Here is an 18,876-nt window from a genome sequence, read left to right on the forward strand (position 1 = left end):
CCTTGTTTTCTCTGTGTGAGCCCACACCTCCCTCTGCCTCCCCTGTCCCATGGATCCCCTCCCCGAAGACTGAGCCTGTCACCGATCATACCCACTCGGTTGGCCCAACCAACCGAGCCACTGAAGCACCCCTGAACTTTTTTTTTTTTTTTTTTAAGATTTTGTTTATTTATTTAACAGAGGCAGAGCACACAAGCAGGGAGAGTGGCAGGGGGAGGGAGAGGCAGGCCTTCCGCGGAGCAGGGAACCCAATCCAGGGCTCAATTCCAGGACTCCAGAATCATGACCTGATCCGAAGGCAGATGCCCAACCGACTGAGTCACCCAGGCGCCCCCTCAGTGAACTTTTTGTACTCTCTTTATTTAAGTCCCCGGTCTGCCTAACACTCTGAAGGGCTGTTTTGCCCATCCATGGTATTCCATCCTCAGGCGCTGGGATTTGGGAAATGTTGGTTCACCGAGTTATGCGGATGTGCTGTGCTGTATTTTGTTTTCTTTCTTTCATTTTTCTTTTTTAATTTATTTATGTGACAAACAGATCACAAGTAGGCAGAGAGGCAGATAGAGAGGAGGAAGCAGGCTCCCCGCTGAGCAGATAGCCCGATGCGGGGCTCGATCCCAGGATCCTGGGATCATGACCTGAGCCGAAGGCAGAGGCTTTAATAGACTGAGCCACCCAGGCACCCCTGTATTTTGTTTTCTGATGTCCAAAAAATTGTATTTGTTAATGGCATTACTAATCTCATTAGACAAGCCATTAAGTATTCCACTGCGGAGAATACACGTTTTCCAGGATGCTAATTTTTACTCAAGATCTTGAATTTTATTATTATCAGTGAGTTCAGTGAGTTCTGTTGGAGTTTTCCTTGATGTGACAGGCTCCATTTTTAAATTTTTATTTTTATTTTTATTTTTTTTAAGATTTTATTTATTTGACAGAGATCACAAGGAGGCAGAGAGGCAGGCAGAGAGAGAGGAGGAAGCAGGCTCCCTGCCCAGCAGAGAGCCTGACGTGGGGCTCGATCCCAGGACCCTGGGATCATGACCTGAGCCGAAGGCAGAGGCTTTAACTCACTGAGCCACCCAGGTGCCCCGGGCTTCATTTTTTAGAAAATGTCTGCCAGTTACCCAAATCTGACTAATGGTAGTTTTTCTGTCAGTCATTCTTTCAAGTTAAAATGGTGTTCCATGGAGAAACCAACTAGATAAGCTAGTAACTCCCTCACCTAAGTGCTTTTCCTTGAAGTAACCATCAGACCTCAGTGTGCAGAGGTATTGACGCGCCCTCTCGTGGCATCAGAGAAAGTGCAAAAAAAAAAAAAAAAAAAAGTACTCAAGGGTCAAGACTCAGTAAGATTAAGCATTTTGACTACTTCAGCAAGGATATTCTCAGTGAAATGGTTGTTTTTTTTTTAAATTGAGAGTGTGCCTATTGCTAAAACTGAGTGTAACTGCCTCGACCTCGTTGGGCCTGTTTGGGAATAACAGATTCCACATTCTGAGACTGGAGTGCATTCAGAGGAGAGCAGTCATAAAGGTGCGGGGGCTAGAGGGATCTAGCTAGAAACCTTGTTACCTGAGAGGTTAAGGAGCTGAGAGCCTGCATTGTCTGCTGTGTGAAGGGTTCCTAGGGGAGGGGCGTGGAGGGGAAAGCCATGTGCAGACCTTAAAGCAACACACAGAGTTACAGGAGACACGTTTGCTTCCCAAGGTAGTGAGCTCCCTGTTTCTGGACCTTTTTCAGACAAGTTTTAAGAAAGCCTTTGTCAAGAATGTCCTAAAGAGGGGCGCCTCGGTGGTTCAATGGGTTAAGCCTCTGCCTTTAGCTCAGGTCATGATCTCAAGGTCTTGGGATCAAGCCCCACATCGGGATCTCCAAAGAGTCCGCTTCCCCCTCTCTGCCTGCCTCTCTGTCTAATGTGATCTCTCTCTCTCTGTCAAATAAATAAATAAAATCTTTAAAAAAAAAAAAAAAGTCCTAAAGAAATGTGTGAATTGGGGTTGGACTGACCGCCGCCGTCCCCCCTCCCCCAAGTGGTCTCTGGGGAAGGGCGTGGACATTATGGATAAGCGAAGTAGAATGTTCTCTCACTCCACTTGCTATCTGCTGACTTGAGAAAGTAAAGTGTAGAGTACAAAGACTGGGAATTGCCCTGATTTTTATCACTGATGTTTGGGGTTGCCTCTGAGCTCTGCGCGCAAAGTCCCATATTTGGAAAGTTGAGTAAAATGATCACCCCAGACCCACCTCTGGAGGGAGACTTTGGTTCTAATCCATCAGCCTGGGAGGCGGGATCGAGCTCTGGGTTGCTGAGTTTGCCCTAACGCTAGAGTAAAGGAGGTGGCCGAACATTCCACAGGAAGAAGAATGCTTCTGCACTTCTGTTCCATTGTGTCTTTCTCTCCACCTTCCATTTTTCTGATCTTACCTCCTCAGTAAGCAGCCTGACTGATCTGATGACTCAACAGAAGGTGGCACTGCTCTCCTAGAAAAATTCGGACCGGAAGGGGCAGGCCTCCCTTCAGCTCTTTACTGTAGGCACGAGGGTGCCAGATGGCTTAAGTGTTTCCTCCATCTGTTTGCCCTTGGCATATGGGCTTCCTTTTCCCACTCTCTTTTGTCTGTGGTCTACCTCGGCTACCCTGGAACGTTTTCCCTTGCTTATTTTTTTCCCCACTCCCACAGTTCCCGTGGATGAAGGTATTTCCACTGGCTTACTGTCTCCGACACACCCTTCCTTTGAAAACAAACACGGGCACTGATGAGCTGGCACGGGAAAGCCGGAGCGGCCCACTGCCAGCTAGCTGGGAGGGCCGGCTTCACTCTGCGGGGTGGGATTGCCGGCTCCCTGCCGTGTTGCAGTCCCGGCTTTGACCCGGGGAAAGAATCCTCTTGGCCCGAAGAGCAAACATCTGTCAAAACAAAATAGCATCTCTGGGTCAAGAAGGTGGCATCGGGTGGGAGAAAATACGGTCCCGGCATTTTTTTTAAAGGTGTGTATAACTCTGATTAAAATAAAACATTTTTTAAAAGATTTGATTTTATTTGTTTGAGACAGAGAACATGAGTGGAGGGAGGAGGCAGAGGGATAGGGAGAAGCAGAATCCCTGCTGATCAGGGATCCTTACACAGGGCTCAATCCCAGGACGCCGGGTTCAGGACCTGAGCTGAAGGCAGACAGACATAACCAACGGAGCCACCCAAATGCCCCAAAATAAAACATTTCTAAGACTCTTTGACCCTAAGGGGCGCCTAGGTGGCTCAGTTTTGTTTAAGTGTCTGCCTTCAGCTCAGGTCCTGATCCTGGGGTCCTGGGATCGAGCCCCGCATCGGGCTCTGCTCGGTGGGGAGCCTGCTTCTCCCTCTTGCTGCTGCTCCCCCTGCTTCTGAAACCACTCTCCCTTTCTCTATCAAATAAATAAAATTTTTTAAAAAAAGATTTAGAAAAAAGATTCTTTGACCCCGAAAATAGTAGTGCAGAAATGTGATTCATACCTTGGAGCCAACTTTGCAGTTAGTGGACTTGGAGTCAGAAGACCCAGGTTGAGCCGGTCTCGGCTCCCTGCAGCTGTGGGACCACAGGCACCTGGCGTCAGCGGCCCTCGGCTCGTCTGTGATGCCCACTTCACCAGGTGGTGTGATGCTTTCGGGCGCTTTTTAACAAAACTGAGTCTGGCCAGAGGCCCCCATCCTGCAGGTCACAAGTTGCCACATTCTTCTCAGTTCATGGCACCCTTGGTGTCTCAGGAATTTACCACAGAACTCGCAGGCCAAAAGAAATACCCAGCAATTAACTCGAAACAGTATTCGTAGCCTCACAGTTTGGTAGCCGCTTGAAAAGATAATACATGAATTTGTGTGGTATCCGAGAGATAGTGATACATGCTGTGATCCCCTTGAAATTTTGATTTATCTTTTTGAGAGGGAGAGTGTGAGCAGGGTTGGGGGCAGAGGGAGAGAGAGAATCCCAATCCCAAGCCACACCTAGTGTGAAGTCGCCTGACACTGGGCTCAATCTCACGACCCTGAGATCATGACCTGAGCCAAAATCAAGGGCCAGCTGAGCCACCCAGGCGCCCCTCCCTTGAAATTTTTAAATACCATGTGTATCCTTTGTGAGTTTGCTGCAGCGTCCGGGGTGCTTTGATGGCAGTCTGCGAACTGTGTTGGTAGATTGTCTCTGAAGTTCCAGAGCACTGGGACTTGTAAGGTTCTCATCCTCCCTGGAGGCTGGGCTCAGCCACTCACGGGTCTCACCTTAGGTGACTGTACCTCACACACTTGAATTCCCTTAAGGAGGTCAAGTGTCTTGGTCACCAGGTGTTATTAATTGGCCTGAAGTCTGGAGGAAGGATTCCCGTTGGATGGCGCTGATTCAGTAACCCCTGCTTCCTCCTCTCCAGCCGCTCCCCCACCCCGGCATTTTCTCTTTAAGATTTTATTTATTTTTTTTTTATTTGACAGAGAGAGAGATCACAAGCAGGCAGAGAGGGAGGGAAAAGCAGGCTCCCTGCTGAGCAGAGAGCCCAATGCGTGCTCAATCCCAGGACCCTGAGATCATGACCTGAACTGAAGACCGAGGTTTAACCCACTGAGCCACCTAGGCAGCCCCCAGCATTTTTTTTTTTTTAAGATTTTATTTATTTATTTGTCAGAAAGAGAGAGAGCGAACACAAGGAGAAGGAGCAGCAGGCAGAGGGAGAAGCAGGTTCCCTGCCCAAGCAAGGATGTCAATACAGGACCCTGGGTTCATGGCCAGAGCTGAAGCCAGAGGCTTAACCCGCTGAGCCACCCCAGGCATCTCCCGGCAAGGCATTATTACTGAGCTTTCCAAATTTCAGAATCAAACATCTGGAGACTGGAAACTGCCCATGGAGCTTATTTCCAAGGAATTTGTTATTGGCTATTGATTTTAGGAAAAACTTCCAGCCGTTGGAAACCGCCCAGCCGTTGCAGGCGGGCTGCATTTCCAGTTGAAATCCTTGATTCTTTGTATCGGCCGTCCAAGGAAAGGTGCTCCAGAACATGCACCAGCTTCTGCAGGATTGCCGCAGAGCGAATGTTTTCCTCTTCGGGCTTTGAGTGTGCTCTTCCTCCAGGACTCTGAAGTCAGATAGGAAGAGGCTAAGGCTTTTTCATAAACAAGCTGCATCAGGTTGTGTTCACCATGAAGGCTACTTAAGAGAGACAGGTTGTGGGGTACCTGGGTGGTGCAGTTGGTTAAGCACGCGACTCCTGGCTTCAGCTCAGGTCATAATCTCAGGGTGGTGAGATCGAGCCCCACGCTTAGCACCGAGTCTGCTTGAGATTCTCTCTCCCTCTGCCCCCCCTTCCCATGGTCATTTTCTCTCTCCCCTCTCTCTCTCAAATCTTTTTTTAAAAAATGGCGGGGGTGCGCCTGGGTGGCTCAGTGGGCTAAGCCTCTGCCTTTGGCTTAGGTCATGGTCTTGGGGTCCTGAGATCCAGCCCCGCATTGAGCTGTGCTCAGCAGGAAGCCTGCTCCCCCCACCCCCACTGCCTGCCTCTCTGCCTACTTGTGATCTCTCTCTCTCTCTGTCAAATGAATAAATAAATTTTTTTTTTAAAGGGTGGGGGGCAGGTTGTACGGTGTGGTATGGGAACCCTGAGTCCTTTTCCAGCCTTCACAGGCAGGTCATCATGTGCCTTTGCTTGGTGAGCTTCAGAGGAGCCCATGCTTGTGGTATATTCTACTGAAAATTACTTTTCAGGATGGTACAGCAAAGGTTAGCTGTTCGAGCATAAACTTGGACTTTTTCTTAGAGGTCTTTGATACCTGAAAGGGTTATATGATACTGTTCTTCTGGTGGCTTTCCTATCAGGGTTTTATTTTAATTTTATTGTCAAATTACTATAATAGCAGGAATTGAATATTTTGTAAAAGAAAAAAAAATCATCTAATTCCACAGTCTTAACAGTGCATCCATTTCATTCTTCTGTCCTTTCTGTTTGCTCGCATAAGAGCATACGTATTTTGCATTCAGTTTTGTTTCCATCTGAATAAAAAACGTTTTCAGTGTTGTTCCAGTCTGAGTAATTATAACAGCAGTGGAAAATTAGAAGCTAAACACTTAGAATTGTGTGGAATGTGAGTTATAGCTCAATGAAACTTTGCTCTAAGAAGAAACTTTTTTTGTCATTTTCTAAAAACCTTCAAAGAGGAACAATACAGGAAAGGTTGAGATCTGGCTTTTATTTTAAGGGAAAGACCAGTCACTAGCACACTTATTCACATCAGTTCCTGAAGCTCTTCTCATGTGAGCTAGCTAGAATACAAACCAGAGTACCCTCCAGTAGCAAAAAAAATTAATTTGTTTGTAATTGTTACTGAACAAAACACCACGATTAGGCTCTGGTGGGCAGAACACATGCCGTGCTCTTTACATGGGTCGAAATAACTCATTCTTTGAAACTTGAGTTCTCACAGTCTCCATGATTGTTCACCCAGGAAGGGAGGAGGGCTGAACAGTGGTCAGGATTTGGCAGCATTCCTTCCAAAAGCACCCAGGAAGTCTCTAGGCTACGGACAGGGTAGCAGCCCTCCCTGGTTATATGATTAAATCTCAGTACCAGCCATTCCATTCAGGTCAGCTCAGACATTACTCACTGGAGCACTGTGGACCCTTGAGCTATTTCCCTACTCCTTACAGTTAAAAGGTAATACTTTTGGCTGTCTTCCCCCCTTAACGCCTCCTTTGCTCTGTGACTTACTATGGAGTCATTCCTGGAAAGATATTTTTTCTCCTTGGTCTTTGATGTTGGCTTCCCCAGTTGTTGAACCAAAAGCTTCGGAGAAACCATTATTATCTGCCGCCTTGTAGTCTAGAGGGAGGAGATCAGAAACTGGAAAGCAGTACGACTAGGCTTTGGGTCGGACAGACTCGGGCTTGAGTCCCAGCATTGCCACTGCCTAGATGAGAAGCCACTTCATTGGACTTTGCCTCGGTTTAGTTATCTGTAAGATGGGAATGTTAATGTCTGCCTCGTGGTAAGGGAGATTCGGATGATATGTGTTAGCTTTGAGTGCGTTCGGTTGTTCAGGGCCTGGGAGGGAGCATATGTACTTGGTCCCTCCCTCCCTACCGGCCCCCATGTTGTGCCTCCCGGCCCCCATGTTGTGCCTCCCGTACCTCGTGACCCTTTGAGTGCTGATTAGAAAAAAGATTGCAGCATGACTCATCTGAGACCAGAGACGGAAATGGCCCTTGACCATTGCTGGATTGGGAGTCATCCACTCTGAACTTCTTGCTGGAAGTTGTAATGTGGCCTTTGAACTGTTGAGAATGCCCAAGCCTCCTTACTTAACATTTCGTGCTCCCCTCTCTCTCACCAGGATGGCCAAATGGCCACTCATCTTTAACAAAGCTGGGGTTGCCCTTGCAGAAGTGGGAGTCGTGGAATTTCCATGCTGGGGAGAACCCCCACCCCCACCCCACACTGGGGTCTGTGCTTCTAAATGGTGACCTGATCCGAGCAGCAGACAGGACAGAGAATTGGGGGGGGGGGGGGGCGTTGCAGTGCAGGCTGTAGCACTTTTATAGAGGGAAATAGCTCTTTTGTTGCCCAGATTGAAAGAATTCCAAGCTAGGTCCTTTGTCTAGCCACCTTCCAGAGAAGGTCTGATTACATCTTAAGCTGAACACTTCTGACAGAAATGTCATCGCTGGAAGCGGTGATCTCCTACAGAGGAGAAGGACCATTATTCCCCCTCTGACCTCCCCTCTTGGCTCCGCTGAACTGCCAACAGACTGCACTTGCCCCAAGTCAACTGAGGCTCAGACTCCCAGAAGCCCCACCCCGTTCCTTTGTGGTTCTGCAGCCAGAAGGAGCCCCTGCATGCCCAGTCGGCCAGCCTTCAGCCCTGCAAGCCCCAACATACTTCTTCCCTTTGGGCCCAGATGCCACAGATTACTAACCAAGGTGTGGCTGGGTGCCTCCTTCCCTAGTCAGGGTTTATCTTTTTGAAATTCTATGATTCAGAAAACAAGCTGCCTGTCCTTTGGGAGGGATCTGGCACTTCCCACCCTCGTTCTGTAATTCTAATCCTTGTCCCTTGAAATGCTGCTGTGCAATTTCTGGGTTCAAGAGGATTTGGCTCATTTGCATTCCTAACTTTGGAGTTTGGTTTTTTCTAAATGTGCTTTAAAAACACGGGCTTTTGCTCTTGGCCCCATAAGTCGTTAATTCTCTTCCTGCCACTTTGCAGATGGTGACCAATTTGCCTTTCCAATCTCCTGGCTTTCTGGTATCTGTTACTTTTGTCCTATATGTTAATCTTCACACATGTTCAGTGGCTGACCTCTCAGATGGGATGATGCTAGTGTAATTTAGTGAGTATGTCGAATTATATGTCTGAAAGACTTAACTTTCCTGTCCTCAGCCTCACAAAGCTATTTTCTTTGTCCTTGCCTGACTCCAAGCCCTTCCACCCTGTCCCCAAATAACAATTTGAAATGTAGAGACACTGTTTTTATGGAAGACCTTTAAGAAAAAAGTACAACCTGACCCACCACTGAAGGGCTCATTCAGATTCTTGCTGTGAAGTGACCTCTTTACCCAAACACAGACACCCCTAGGTATAAGAGGGAGGAATGGAAGGTCCCTTTCTGAACATCATCTACAACTTTCTAGAAACTCAGAGTCTTCAGATGTCTTGAATCAAATGTAATCAAATCAGATACCAAAGTCTACCCTTGGGAAATGGCTCTTGGCCAGAGCTTTGCATTTACACTGAAGTCTGGATGATTCCACGTGACAGAGCATCAGCACCACACTGAGCAATGTTGGCTTTGGGGGCTAAAATTTTCAGATAGGGAAAAGAAACTGTTTTCCTCTTTTCTTCAGTCTACAAGGCCAGGTTTGTTTGTTTTAAAGATTTTATTTATTTATTTGACAGACAGATCACAAGTAGGGAGGGGGGGAGCAGGCTCCCTGCTGAGCAGAGATTACCCATGCGGGGCTCGATTCCAGGACCCTGGGATCATGATCTGAGTTGAAGGCAGAGGCTTAACCCACTGAGCCACCCACGTGCCCCATGTTTGTTTGTTTTTAAGATTTTTTTTTTAAATGTATTTATTTGACAGAGACACAGCGAGAGAGGGAATACAAGCAGAGGGAGTGGGAGAGGGACATGCAGGCTTCCTGCCAAGCAGGGAGCCTGATGATCCCAGCACCCTGGGATCCAAAGGCAGAGCCAAAGGCAGACACTTAAGTACTGAGCCACCCAGGCGCCCTACAAGGCCAGGTCTAGAGCTGGCTTAATTTGTCTTAGCGGATGCATGTTTAACCCTTTCCTGTAGAAACCTCTGCTTGGGAAACTGAGCCTTCCCGTCAGTAAGCTGGGAGTGAAGGTGAGTCCGTTGGGTCCAGAGTGACCCCACCAACTTCCGCCCATTTTTCTGACAAGTTGAGTGTTTCCATCCCCAGGCAGGCAGTGTTGCCATGGCAGTGACCCAATCCTGGCCAACAGGATACAGCAGAAGGAAATGTGCCGGTGATGGGCTTTCTCCAAGGCTTCCCTGCGTGTGTGGGAAAACGGCGCAGTCGCTGGGCATCTGTGTCACGGAGGGCCGAGCCTGTGCAACATGGGGTTCGGTGACTTCTGCTGAGCCTTGGGATTCCAGATTGTCTCCATATGCCCCCTTCCTTGTCCGTCAAACCACAGTCTTTATTTTTTTTTTTTGGAGCTTGGAAGTGATTTTTATTCCCTGAGATTGAGTTGCGTTCATATTCTGTCCCCAGTGTTTGGCCCACTGCCCAGTATGTAATAAACACTCAATAAATTATTTGTGGAATAAGGAAAGGGGCTAACTGTATGATAATACTGTTTTTTCGTTTTAGGATTAGGAGTGTCAAGCTAGATTTAAGGGGGGCTTTTTGTTTTTTGTTTTTTAATTCAGTATTGTTCCTGTGGCCTTCCTCCTTCCGCCTGTCTCTCATCAGCCTTTCTTTGTCAAGTCTAGCACCTTCCTTAGTTCCCCTCTGCTGCCTCCCCATCTGACACTTGAGTCGCACATGGAAGCTAACTGGCTCTAAACCGGTCTAGAGTCTGGTGGCGGGGCTCACTGCAGCTGAAGGCGGTCTGGAACTGGGCGGAGGAAGGGACTGCTGGCCTGTTACAAAGGAGAGAGAGAGAGTGTGTGTGTGTGTGCGCGCACGCACCTGTCCGTCTGTATGTCTGTCTCATCAGGGTCGAGCAGTATTCGAGCACCTGTTGTGGGCAGGGCACGAACCTGCAGGTGCTGGGAACCCCATGGTAGCGAAGCCAGTGAGGGCCCAGAACAGAGCAAACGTCCTCATCGGCTGGACGGGCTGGAACAGAAGATGACTTCCTTGAGCTGAGGACTGAGGTCTCAGTGAGGCTTACTTTCCAGCAAGAGTGGGGAGGAGGAGTTGTGGGGAGCCAGTTCTCCCTGGGCCCTGGTGCCGCTCTGTGCTGGGAGGAGGGGGCTGACATGGCCGGCACTGTGTCACCCAGGGCCTCAGACCACACAGTGAGGAGTCCTCTCTCTCAGTGAGCTGTCACCAGGGCTTAGTACCTGCTTGGGCAGTCCCAGGTCTGGGAGAATCGAAGATTTGGAGAGCATTGTTTTATTAATCCGCCTCCCCAGCTGCCACCTACTTTTAAGAAGCAGGATTAGGTCAGTCATCTATCGGAAAACTGTACAGTCTGTTGCATTCTTCCCCCGCCAGCGGGGAGAGGCCTCTGCCCTCTGTTCAGAGTACTTTCTCTGTGCCCGATGCTCCCAGAGCTGGGGCAAAGCCACCACATTTAGATGTGGCAGAATCCACTGGCTGGGGGCTGCACTGCTCTGGCTGCGGTTGGACACTGGACCTTTGAGCGGGCTTTGTGGGGCTGGCTCCAGGAGCGACCGATGAAGCGTTGTTGGCTCTAAGTAAAACCCCATTCTCTCTCGACCAGGATCTGGTACTTGTCTGCTGAGCGAGTCCTCCCTGCTCAAACGGCAGCTTAGCCCGCGTCATGGAGCCGTATTGTTTCTGTTTCCTTCCTCTGCTCCAGGCATAGTTTCTGAGTGGCTGGACTTTTTTGTATTCTCTACAGGGGGAACCACATTCCAGGTTCTGCAGTCCCTGAGAACAAGGCCCCTGTTGTATGTGCCGCATCCTTACGGGTCTTGGACCCAAATGATTAAGGAACCAAAATTGGGCAAGTCCTGATCATTGTTCTCCAGGGCCACCCCCTGGCCTGCCGCCACTTCATGCCCTGGCGCCCTAGTCGCTGAGGCTTTAGGCTGAGGGGGGAGCCTAGTGAGGTTAGAGGAACGCCAACAGTCGGGGGGGGGGGGGCTCGCCTCAGAGTTTATGTCTTTGACCAACTCAGCACTTCTCCTGCCCTTCCCGTGTTCTCATTTGGCTTCTTCAGAAGCTGAGCATTTGTTTTGTTTTTCTTGGCGTCTTACGTAGACTTGAACTAGACGGCTCAAGGGGCTTACCTGGCCTTTTCTCCTCGGACCTGCTAGCTGAGATGCTTTGTTTGCACCTTCCTAGTGAACTGGAGGGGAAGCCCTTGGCCCACCGCATCTGAGGGCCATGCGCGCCTGCGTCCAGGCCTGTCCCAGTTTCCGGGCTGTGGGTTCCGTGCCTCCCAGCTGACTCAGACACATGTCTGGTACGAGGTCTCCTGGCTGAGTTCAGGACTTTGACCAACTGAGAATATCCCCCTGCAGATCAGGGGGACAGATTCATACAAGTCAAGACAGGGACCCTCCTGTGCATTCCAAATCAGCGCCGTGGGAAAAGAAAAGAACAGTGGTTTCTTGTTGCTTTTTACCTGTATCCTCCTAACGGCTGCTTTCTGGCTTCCTTAAGGGCACAGAGAGAACCTGTGGTGGGTTTATAACTGTTGTCTTGGACAACTGGCAGTTTAATAATGTGAACCTTCCATCGCTCTCCTTAGCTCTGTCATATTAAATACTTCATCAAATGTTTTTTCATGGCTGCCTTCCAAAATAACGATCATGGATGGTTGGTTCATTTTGTACTGAGTTCCTGGTATCTGAGGCATGACTGGTAGGAGGGTGTCTGTCTAGGTCTTCTTGAGTGTGGACCGCCCCCGCCCCCAGGACTTTGTCTCCCCGAGGCTGCCTTTATTGGATGAAGTGTGGACAGTTGAGGGGAAATAGCCCCGCAAGCGTCTTCGGGGAATTTGACAGCCATCCTCCATCATCTCAGCAGACCCCCCAACTCTTCTTCCTTGCTGCTGGTTCTTCAGCATCGTTTGGGGTCCTGGGTCCATCCCCCTTTGAAGAACACTGGTGTTTGGCTCCACAGGCCCTTTGGTGTGGGGCATAACTCAGCATCCTTGTGCTCAGGCAGGATGTGGGGTTAAATGCTTTTGGATCCAAAAGAACATGGGTGGTTGGTCTTCATCTTGGGGGTCATCTTGGCCCAGAGTTCAGCAGGCTCACAGCCCAGCTTATTGATGTCAGAGGACGGAAGAATTACATTCTAAAACCTAACAAGGTGTGGCCACCAGGAGGCACAGGTTCCCATTGTTTCATTGTCAAGGCCAAGGAGTCCCAGGGGTAGTAGTGACAGGGAGGGATCTGAACAACCACAGATTCCAAAGTCTTTCCAGGAGAACTTTGTGCAAAAGTATATGGCTTCCCGTCCGGGGTGGCTCATTTATATTTTCGGTTTATAGGATTCTCTTAAGGCAAAAGAGTCTTCTTGCGCTTAGAGTTGGGTCCATGGTTCATAAGGGTTGGCACTCTGCTTGGAGGGATCATGGAGCTGAATTCTGCTGCAGGGGAGGGGGTGTTCCTGGGGATGGCGGGTTTGGGGTTGAGCAGGAGTCCATAGCTCCACGGGGCTCTGGGGGCACCCTGGACACACCCCACCCCACGGATGTGTGCGTGTGCACCCACGCAGTGCTGTAAGAGTGAAAAAGCAAGAGTAGACCAGTTGGCAAATTGAAACCAACTATCAACTTTATCACTTTTTGTGTTTGTGTAGAAAGATTAGTTTGAAAGAATGAGGAACCAAGCCAAAGATGGAAAGAAGGGAGAACACCTTCCTGTTGGTGATTTTTGCCCCAGCATTGCCCTTCTCCCTGAGATGTGACTGAACAGCCCCCAGCTAAGCCAGGCAAGGGCCTTGTGAAATGCAGGAATCCCCGCCCCTCCCCCCCCAACCCCTCCTGTCTCGGGGGTGGGGGCCGCGCCCAGGCTGCTGGAGGCCCCAGGGTGGCTCACAGCCTTTCCGCCAGCCCAAGGAACCTGCAGGTGAACAAGTATTTTCCCTGTAGAAGAGACACTGTGTTTGATGACCAACTTCATGTGCCTCTGGAATAGTGGACCCTGGGGGATTCTCACGTGGCTCTCTTGCCTCCTTCCTCAGGCCAGCTGAGGGGCCGGTGCCCTGTGGTGCTTTGGGAAGGTTCCCCCAGGCAGCCTTTGAATGGTTAAGGGTCAGTCCTTGGAATACTGGTCGGGGGAGGGGAGGTAGGATGTACCCAACTGATGTTTTCCCACAATTAGCACCCAGAAAGCTGTCCCCTAGAGGGAAAATTTAAGGACCTTTTCCAGCCCCACGTTTTGTTGCTGCCATGCTCTTTAACATTGGTTCCTTGGGAGTCACTGCTACAAAGGGGTTGTTGTGGGGCCCCTGGAGACTGGCGCTCCCCATAAAGCAGCTGATTGATGACCGGCCTGAACTGGCCGTGGCAGTCCTCCGGGCACGCCTCCCAAGCCCTCCGCTCCCTCGCACAGGCCTGCCTCCTCTTTGCCCACCTGATGGGCAGGGGGCGGCCGGCTGGGGGAGACCGGTTGGTAAGCAGCCTGGCCTGGGACGTCACGCCCGCCCAGGTCGAATGAATGGCTGCAGTGTTCAGAAGAGTGAGGGGTTTGGGCCTGTCCCAGAATCAGGAGGGACTTTTTGGGGAAGGACCTTAGGAACGACCGCTCTGCTCTTGGCCCGGAGCCATAGCACGGGAGGGCTTCCGATGGCCTCCTGGCACCTTCTCTCTGAAATGTTACTTGGTATAACCGTAACTGGAGCACACTAGAGCTCCGCCGCTGTGGCCGGGTGCCCGTTTTCCAGAGTTGTTACTGTCTTGTCTGCCCCCGCCCCCACCAACCAAAGGGAAAAGAAAGGAGATAGCAGCTTCCTGTGAGCCCAGCTTCTGCCACTTTGATCCTTAGCCCGTGGTGGCCCTTGAGAGCCCTCATCGGGCTGTGTGTGAGGGGCCGGGTTTCCCCCGAGACGGGCGAGACAGATATGTTGTTGCCAGCGGCCATCTGGGACAGTGGAAGCAAGGGGAGGCCTCCCTCCCTGTGTCCAGGCTTGCGACGACAGGCTGGGACCGTAGCCTTTTCCAGGTGGCTTTGGTTTGGATGAAGCATGTCCTCTGAGCAGGGAAATACAGAGCAAGTCCAGAAGAACGCATGATAAGAAAGCTTTGCCCAGAAATTTCTGCTCTCGGCCAGCCTGAAGGACCCGCAGAAGTGGTGTTGCAGGGCGGAAGTTTGCGTGAAGGATTAGGGAGAGCTTTTTCTTTGGAGAGAGAGAAAGCCAATGTAAAGAGTCAAGAGGCGAGCCCAGGAGAGCCAGGAGAGAAGCCGCCCGTGTGCCAGGACCTTATTGGGGCCCGGGTCAGTCACTTATTTTTTTTTAAAGGCCCAGCACATGCCTGCCCCAGGGTTCCGTGAGCTTCCCCCTGACGATAAAGTCTCTCTTTTCTGCTTAAACTGAAAGCGAGAACAATCTCTTGGCTGCAGAGACTTCTGTCTCTTGGAATTCTTGTGTTGGGAAGTTGCCTTCTCTTGCTTCCTCGGTGCCAGGTAGGGGCGGCGTGACCGGGGATGGCTGACCAGCCCCCAGGGGAGACGGTGGGCAGAGTCCAGGCGTCCAGGCGATGGAGGCTGGTGTCTGCTCTCCTTGGCATTGGTGGACGTTGGTTCCTGCTGGAGGCCGTGGAGGAGAGACTGAAGCAGGCATCCGAGCGTCCTGGCCGCTCTGATGACGAAGGGGGCTGAGGCGGCTCCAGGGTCCCAGAAGGCCCCCAAAGCACCGGCTCGCTCTTAGGTTCCTTGTGTCGCTTGCACCTTTTCTCCTCCCTTAAAATCCTGCGTGGTTTCAGTGGAGAGAGGAGCTGTGGTCAGGAGTCCCGGACTCACCTCCTTGTATTTGTTTCTCTTTTGCAGGATAACCCAGAAGTAGAAAAGCGAGATCCTCAGGAATTAGTTGGTGAGTACCCCCGGGGAGTCTCGGGGGCAGATGTCTGAGCCTTGCCCGGAGTGACCTGGCTTCCCGCCACGCCCGGGCCTGCCCCTGCGTGGGGCTTCTCTCTGCTTCAGCCAAGGCCGCCGTTCTGCTGACAGCCTTCTCTTCATGTGCGCTCCCGGGGCCTTTGGCATTTGCTAAGATGTCTGAGTAGGACACCCAGGGAACAATTCTTCTTTGAAAATCATATTCATGGTGCGTTTCATTGGGCTTCGGTCAGTTGCCAATGTTGTCAAGATGGATTTGGGGCCTCCTTCAGCTGGGAGCTCATTCCCCTGGTGCCCTAGGCCTGTCCTCTGTCCTTGAACGCCTCCGCCCCATTTTGCTGGCATACTCGTGTAGTCAAGGAGCAAATGTGGCCTCTGCTGGCACTTTGGTCTGTCCCCAGGAGGGAACATGCCTCACAGCCCCAGCGTCTAGGATACTTTGCAACTTAGGAGGACGGGGCAGTATGTTTCTGGAAAATGGCACATTATCAACCCAGTCCTGTGCTAGCCCCAGCCTCCTGATCCTTTTTAGAAAGTCCCTCAACTCTGACAGTTTGGTTGTGGGCTTTGTAAACAGCTCTTCCAAAGCCTGTCCCAACCTCATGAAAGGGTGACCCTTCCTCTCTGTGGTGACTGTGACCATCTTTCCCTGCCTGCTGTGTTAACCTTCACAAAGCGGAGGTCCTGCTTCCCCGGGGCTGCCGCAGCTGCGGCCTACAAAAGCCACTCCCACTCTTCCAAATGGAGGCTTTGTGGCTCGCAGCCCCTTGTCCCGTTTTTGGACAGGATCCTCTAAAGGGTTACAGGATGTGGGGACCCATTCTGGTTTTCCTAACTAAAAGAAAAGTTGTTCCATTACTTTTGTTTGCTGAGGAAGGCTTGGGTAGGAACATACCATGATGACTAGCCCAGGCCCTCAGCAGGATTCTGCCTTTATCCCTGAGTGAGTCTTTAAAATCCTATAAAAACCAGAATTTTTCTAGACCTTAGTGTTCACTCCTTAGAAAATGGCGCTCAGGGGATGTGCCCCTTGGCTTTGCAGACAGAGGAAGCAGAGTGCGGCTTCCTTTGAGTGGGTAATCCACAGGGGTAGGTATGGACCAGAGCCTCGGTCTCCCGTGCCCTCCCCGCCTTGCCAAGCCCTGCGTGTACTCCCAAGAAACTAGGGGTGGGGGTGGTTGTGAGGTCTGCAAACAGGCTGCCCGGGAGCCCGCTGCTCTGCTCGAGGCTCCGGTGTCTGGCGGGCTCTGAGATGGGGGCACATCAGCCGTCTCCACCACGACTTCTTCTTCCCCAGCTTCCACCTGTTCTCTCCTTGCCACTTTGTGCCATTAGATATGCTTTGCCACATCCATATAGTCCTGTTGACCCCCGTCACAGTCACAGTGTAAGACGCGTCTGTCACTCTGGGGGCGTCGGCTGGCTCAGTTGGTGGAGAATGTGACTGTTGATCTCAGCGTCAGGAGTTCAAGCCCCACATTAGGCCTAGAGCTAACTTTTTTTTTTTTTTTTTAAGATTTTATTTATTCATTTGACAGAAATCACAAGTAGGCAGAGAGGCAGGCAGAAAGAGAGAGAGGAGGAAACAGGCTTCCTGCTGAGCAGAGAGCCCGATGCAGGGCTCGATCCCAGGACCCTGGGATCATGACCCAAGCTGAAGGCAGAGGCTTTAACCCACCGAGCTAGCCAGGTGCCCCAGGCCTAGAGCTAACTTAAAGAGAAATAAATGTTAAAAAAAAATTTTTTTTTCCCATCACTTCAGAATGTTCCCCATAACCCTCTCCTTGTAGACTGTTTCCTCCCTTGGCCTCAGGCAAGCAGTGATCTATTTTTCTCACTATAGTTTTTCCCTTTTTTAGAATTTCATAAAGAGCAGGATTTCTCAGCCTTGGCACTCTTGCCATTTGGGGCTGGAGCATTCCTTGTCGTGGGGACCTGACATGTGTTTGACACCGCGTCTTAGCATATGCTCAGTCTTCAGGATGCTCCTAGCACTCCCTTCCCCTGCCAGATGTGACAGGGAAAAATGTTTCTAGACATTCTCAGATGTCCCCTTGAGGGCTGGGGGGACGTAATTGCCCCACCGTTGAGAACCACAGATAGAAATGAAATGACCATCTTGTTCTTTGTCTGGCTTCTTTCACTCACCATGTTTTTGAGATCCTTCCGTGTTACTGGGCATATCCATAGTTTCATTTTACTTCTAAGTACGTTCTTTCACAGTAGGGTTACCCCCATGGTTTTTTCTCCGTTCACCCCAGTAGGTCTTAAAGCCTCACTGTCCTGATTCCTCCTACCGATCTTCAGGGACGCGGTGATAGTTGAGCTCAGTCTGCACTCGGCTCCTTCGTTAGTACCTCTGGAGATGGGGCTCTCGGGCTGCTCTCCCCGGTATGGGAAGGATTTTCATCTGTGTAGACATATGTGTAGCCCCAGGTTTAATGGAGCAAATGAGAGCAGAAAAGCTGACTCAGAGGTCTTCCCAGCACCATGGCCACTTTGCAGAGCTGAGTGCAGATGCCCTCCAAGTGCCCCACTGGCGCCCCGTGGTCATGCCTGGAACAATGGCCTGGGGTGATAATCGGTTGGGTTCTCCATGTCCCTAGTGAACTAGAGAGCACTCCACTGCTCCTGCTCGCAGCCCCACAGTACCCCCAGGCACTCCTTGCGCCCCACCATTACGTAAGCTCAACCAACGAGCCGCTCCTGCTTAGATTCACACCTGGCAGCTATGGATACCAGGGCTGTTTCCTGGCTTGGGTGTGCACAGGGGTGAATCACCAAGGTAGAGTACAGCTGCCCTTCTAGAATGCCCCAGCACACCCAAGAGCAGCCATGGTACCTGGAGCTGCCCTAAGGGCCTGGACACATTTCTCAGCGGACCTCCTGGGAAAATGGTTTGAGGTTTTGTGGCTGCTCAAATGACCGTATATGCAGGTTTGAGGTCTTCTACTTGAGATTGTGCTGGGACTTAGGAAAGACAGTCACTGAAAGATTGCTCCTGGAAGCTGTGCAGAATTTTTTACCTAATTTTCTAACTGTCCCTTCACTTGCCAGTTACTTCATAGGAATGCTTTTGTTCCTAACCGGGGAGCTCAGGAGGGGCTCCCCCCACCCCAGTCATACTATACACCACTTGAGCCCTAGTGTGGTTGGGTTGCTGTGGCAACGGTGTCACACCCTGTTTTTCCAAAAGGCTTTCCTGGCAAATGCCAAAGGGCATTCTTTGTCCGTGCTGCACACACACATACACACACACTCTCTCTCTCTCTCTCTCTCTCCCTCCCTCCCTCTCCCACCCCCGCACCCCCAGGGCAGAGCTTCACCCTCCTCATTTGTGCCCAAAGCACGCCAGGGCCCTCTTTGTTTTTGCCCTCTAGAAATACCGAGGACAGCTCACCCCGGCCAGTTCTGCTCTCAGCTGGCCTCTGCAGCCTGCTTGAGCCTCTGGCTGAGAATCCCAGCCCCTCCCAGGGCTGAAAAGAAGGGGGAAGTCAGGAGGAGACTTGAACTCCAGCCAGGTCTGGGTACTGCCATTGCTTCAGGACTCGGGAGGCAGAAGGGAAAGGCCGGGCAAAGAGGAGCACGTAGTCCCCTGGTGGAAACTGCTCCTGGGCTGCACTGATGT

General features: G+C 50.9%; 1 protein-coding gene across 4 annotated transcripts in view; it reads left to right on the forward strand.

The window, feature by feature from the left end:
* SAP30BP (SAP30 binding protein) overlaps positions 1 to 18,876 on the forward strand; it is a 36,324-nt gene that overhangs the window by 8,065 nt on the left and 9,383 nt on the right. For all 4 annotated transcript variants that reach the window (XR_014304447.1, XM_082705267.1, XM_082705269.1 and 1 more), the window contains one exon: positions 15,183 to 15,225. Coding sequence is in view for 3 of the 4 variants with exons in the window: in XM_082705267.1 (XP_082561393.1) it covers positions 15,183 to 15,225 (43 nt within the window). In the remaining variant the exon portion in view is untranslated. The remainder of the gene's footprint in view (positions 1 to 15,182; positions 15,226 to 18,876) is intronic.

Source organism: Mustela nivalis, assembly GCF_964662115.1.
Source record: "Mustela nivalis genome assembly, chromosome: 17".
Lineage (NCBI taxonomy): Eukaryota > Metazoa > Chordata > Mammalia > Carnivora > Mustelidae > Mustela > Mustela nivalis.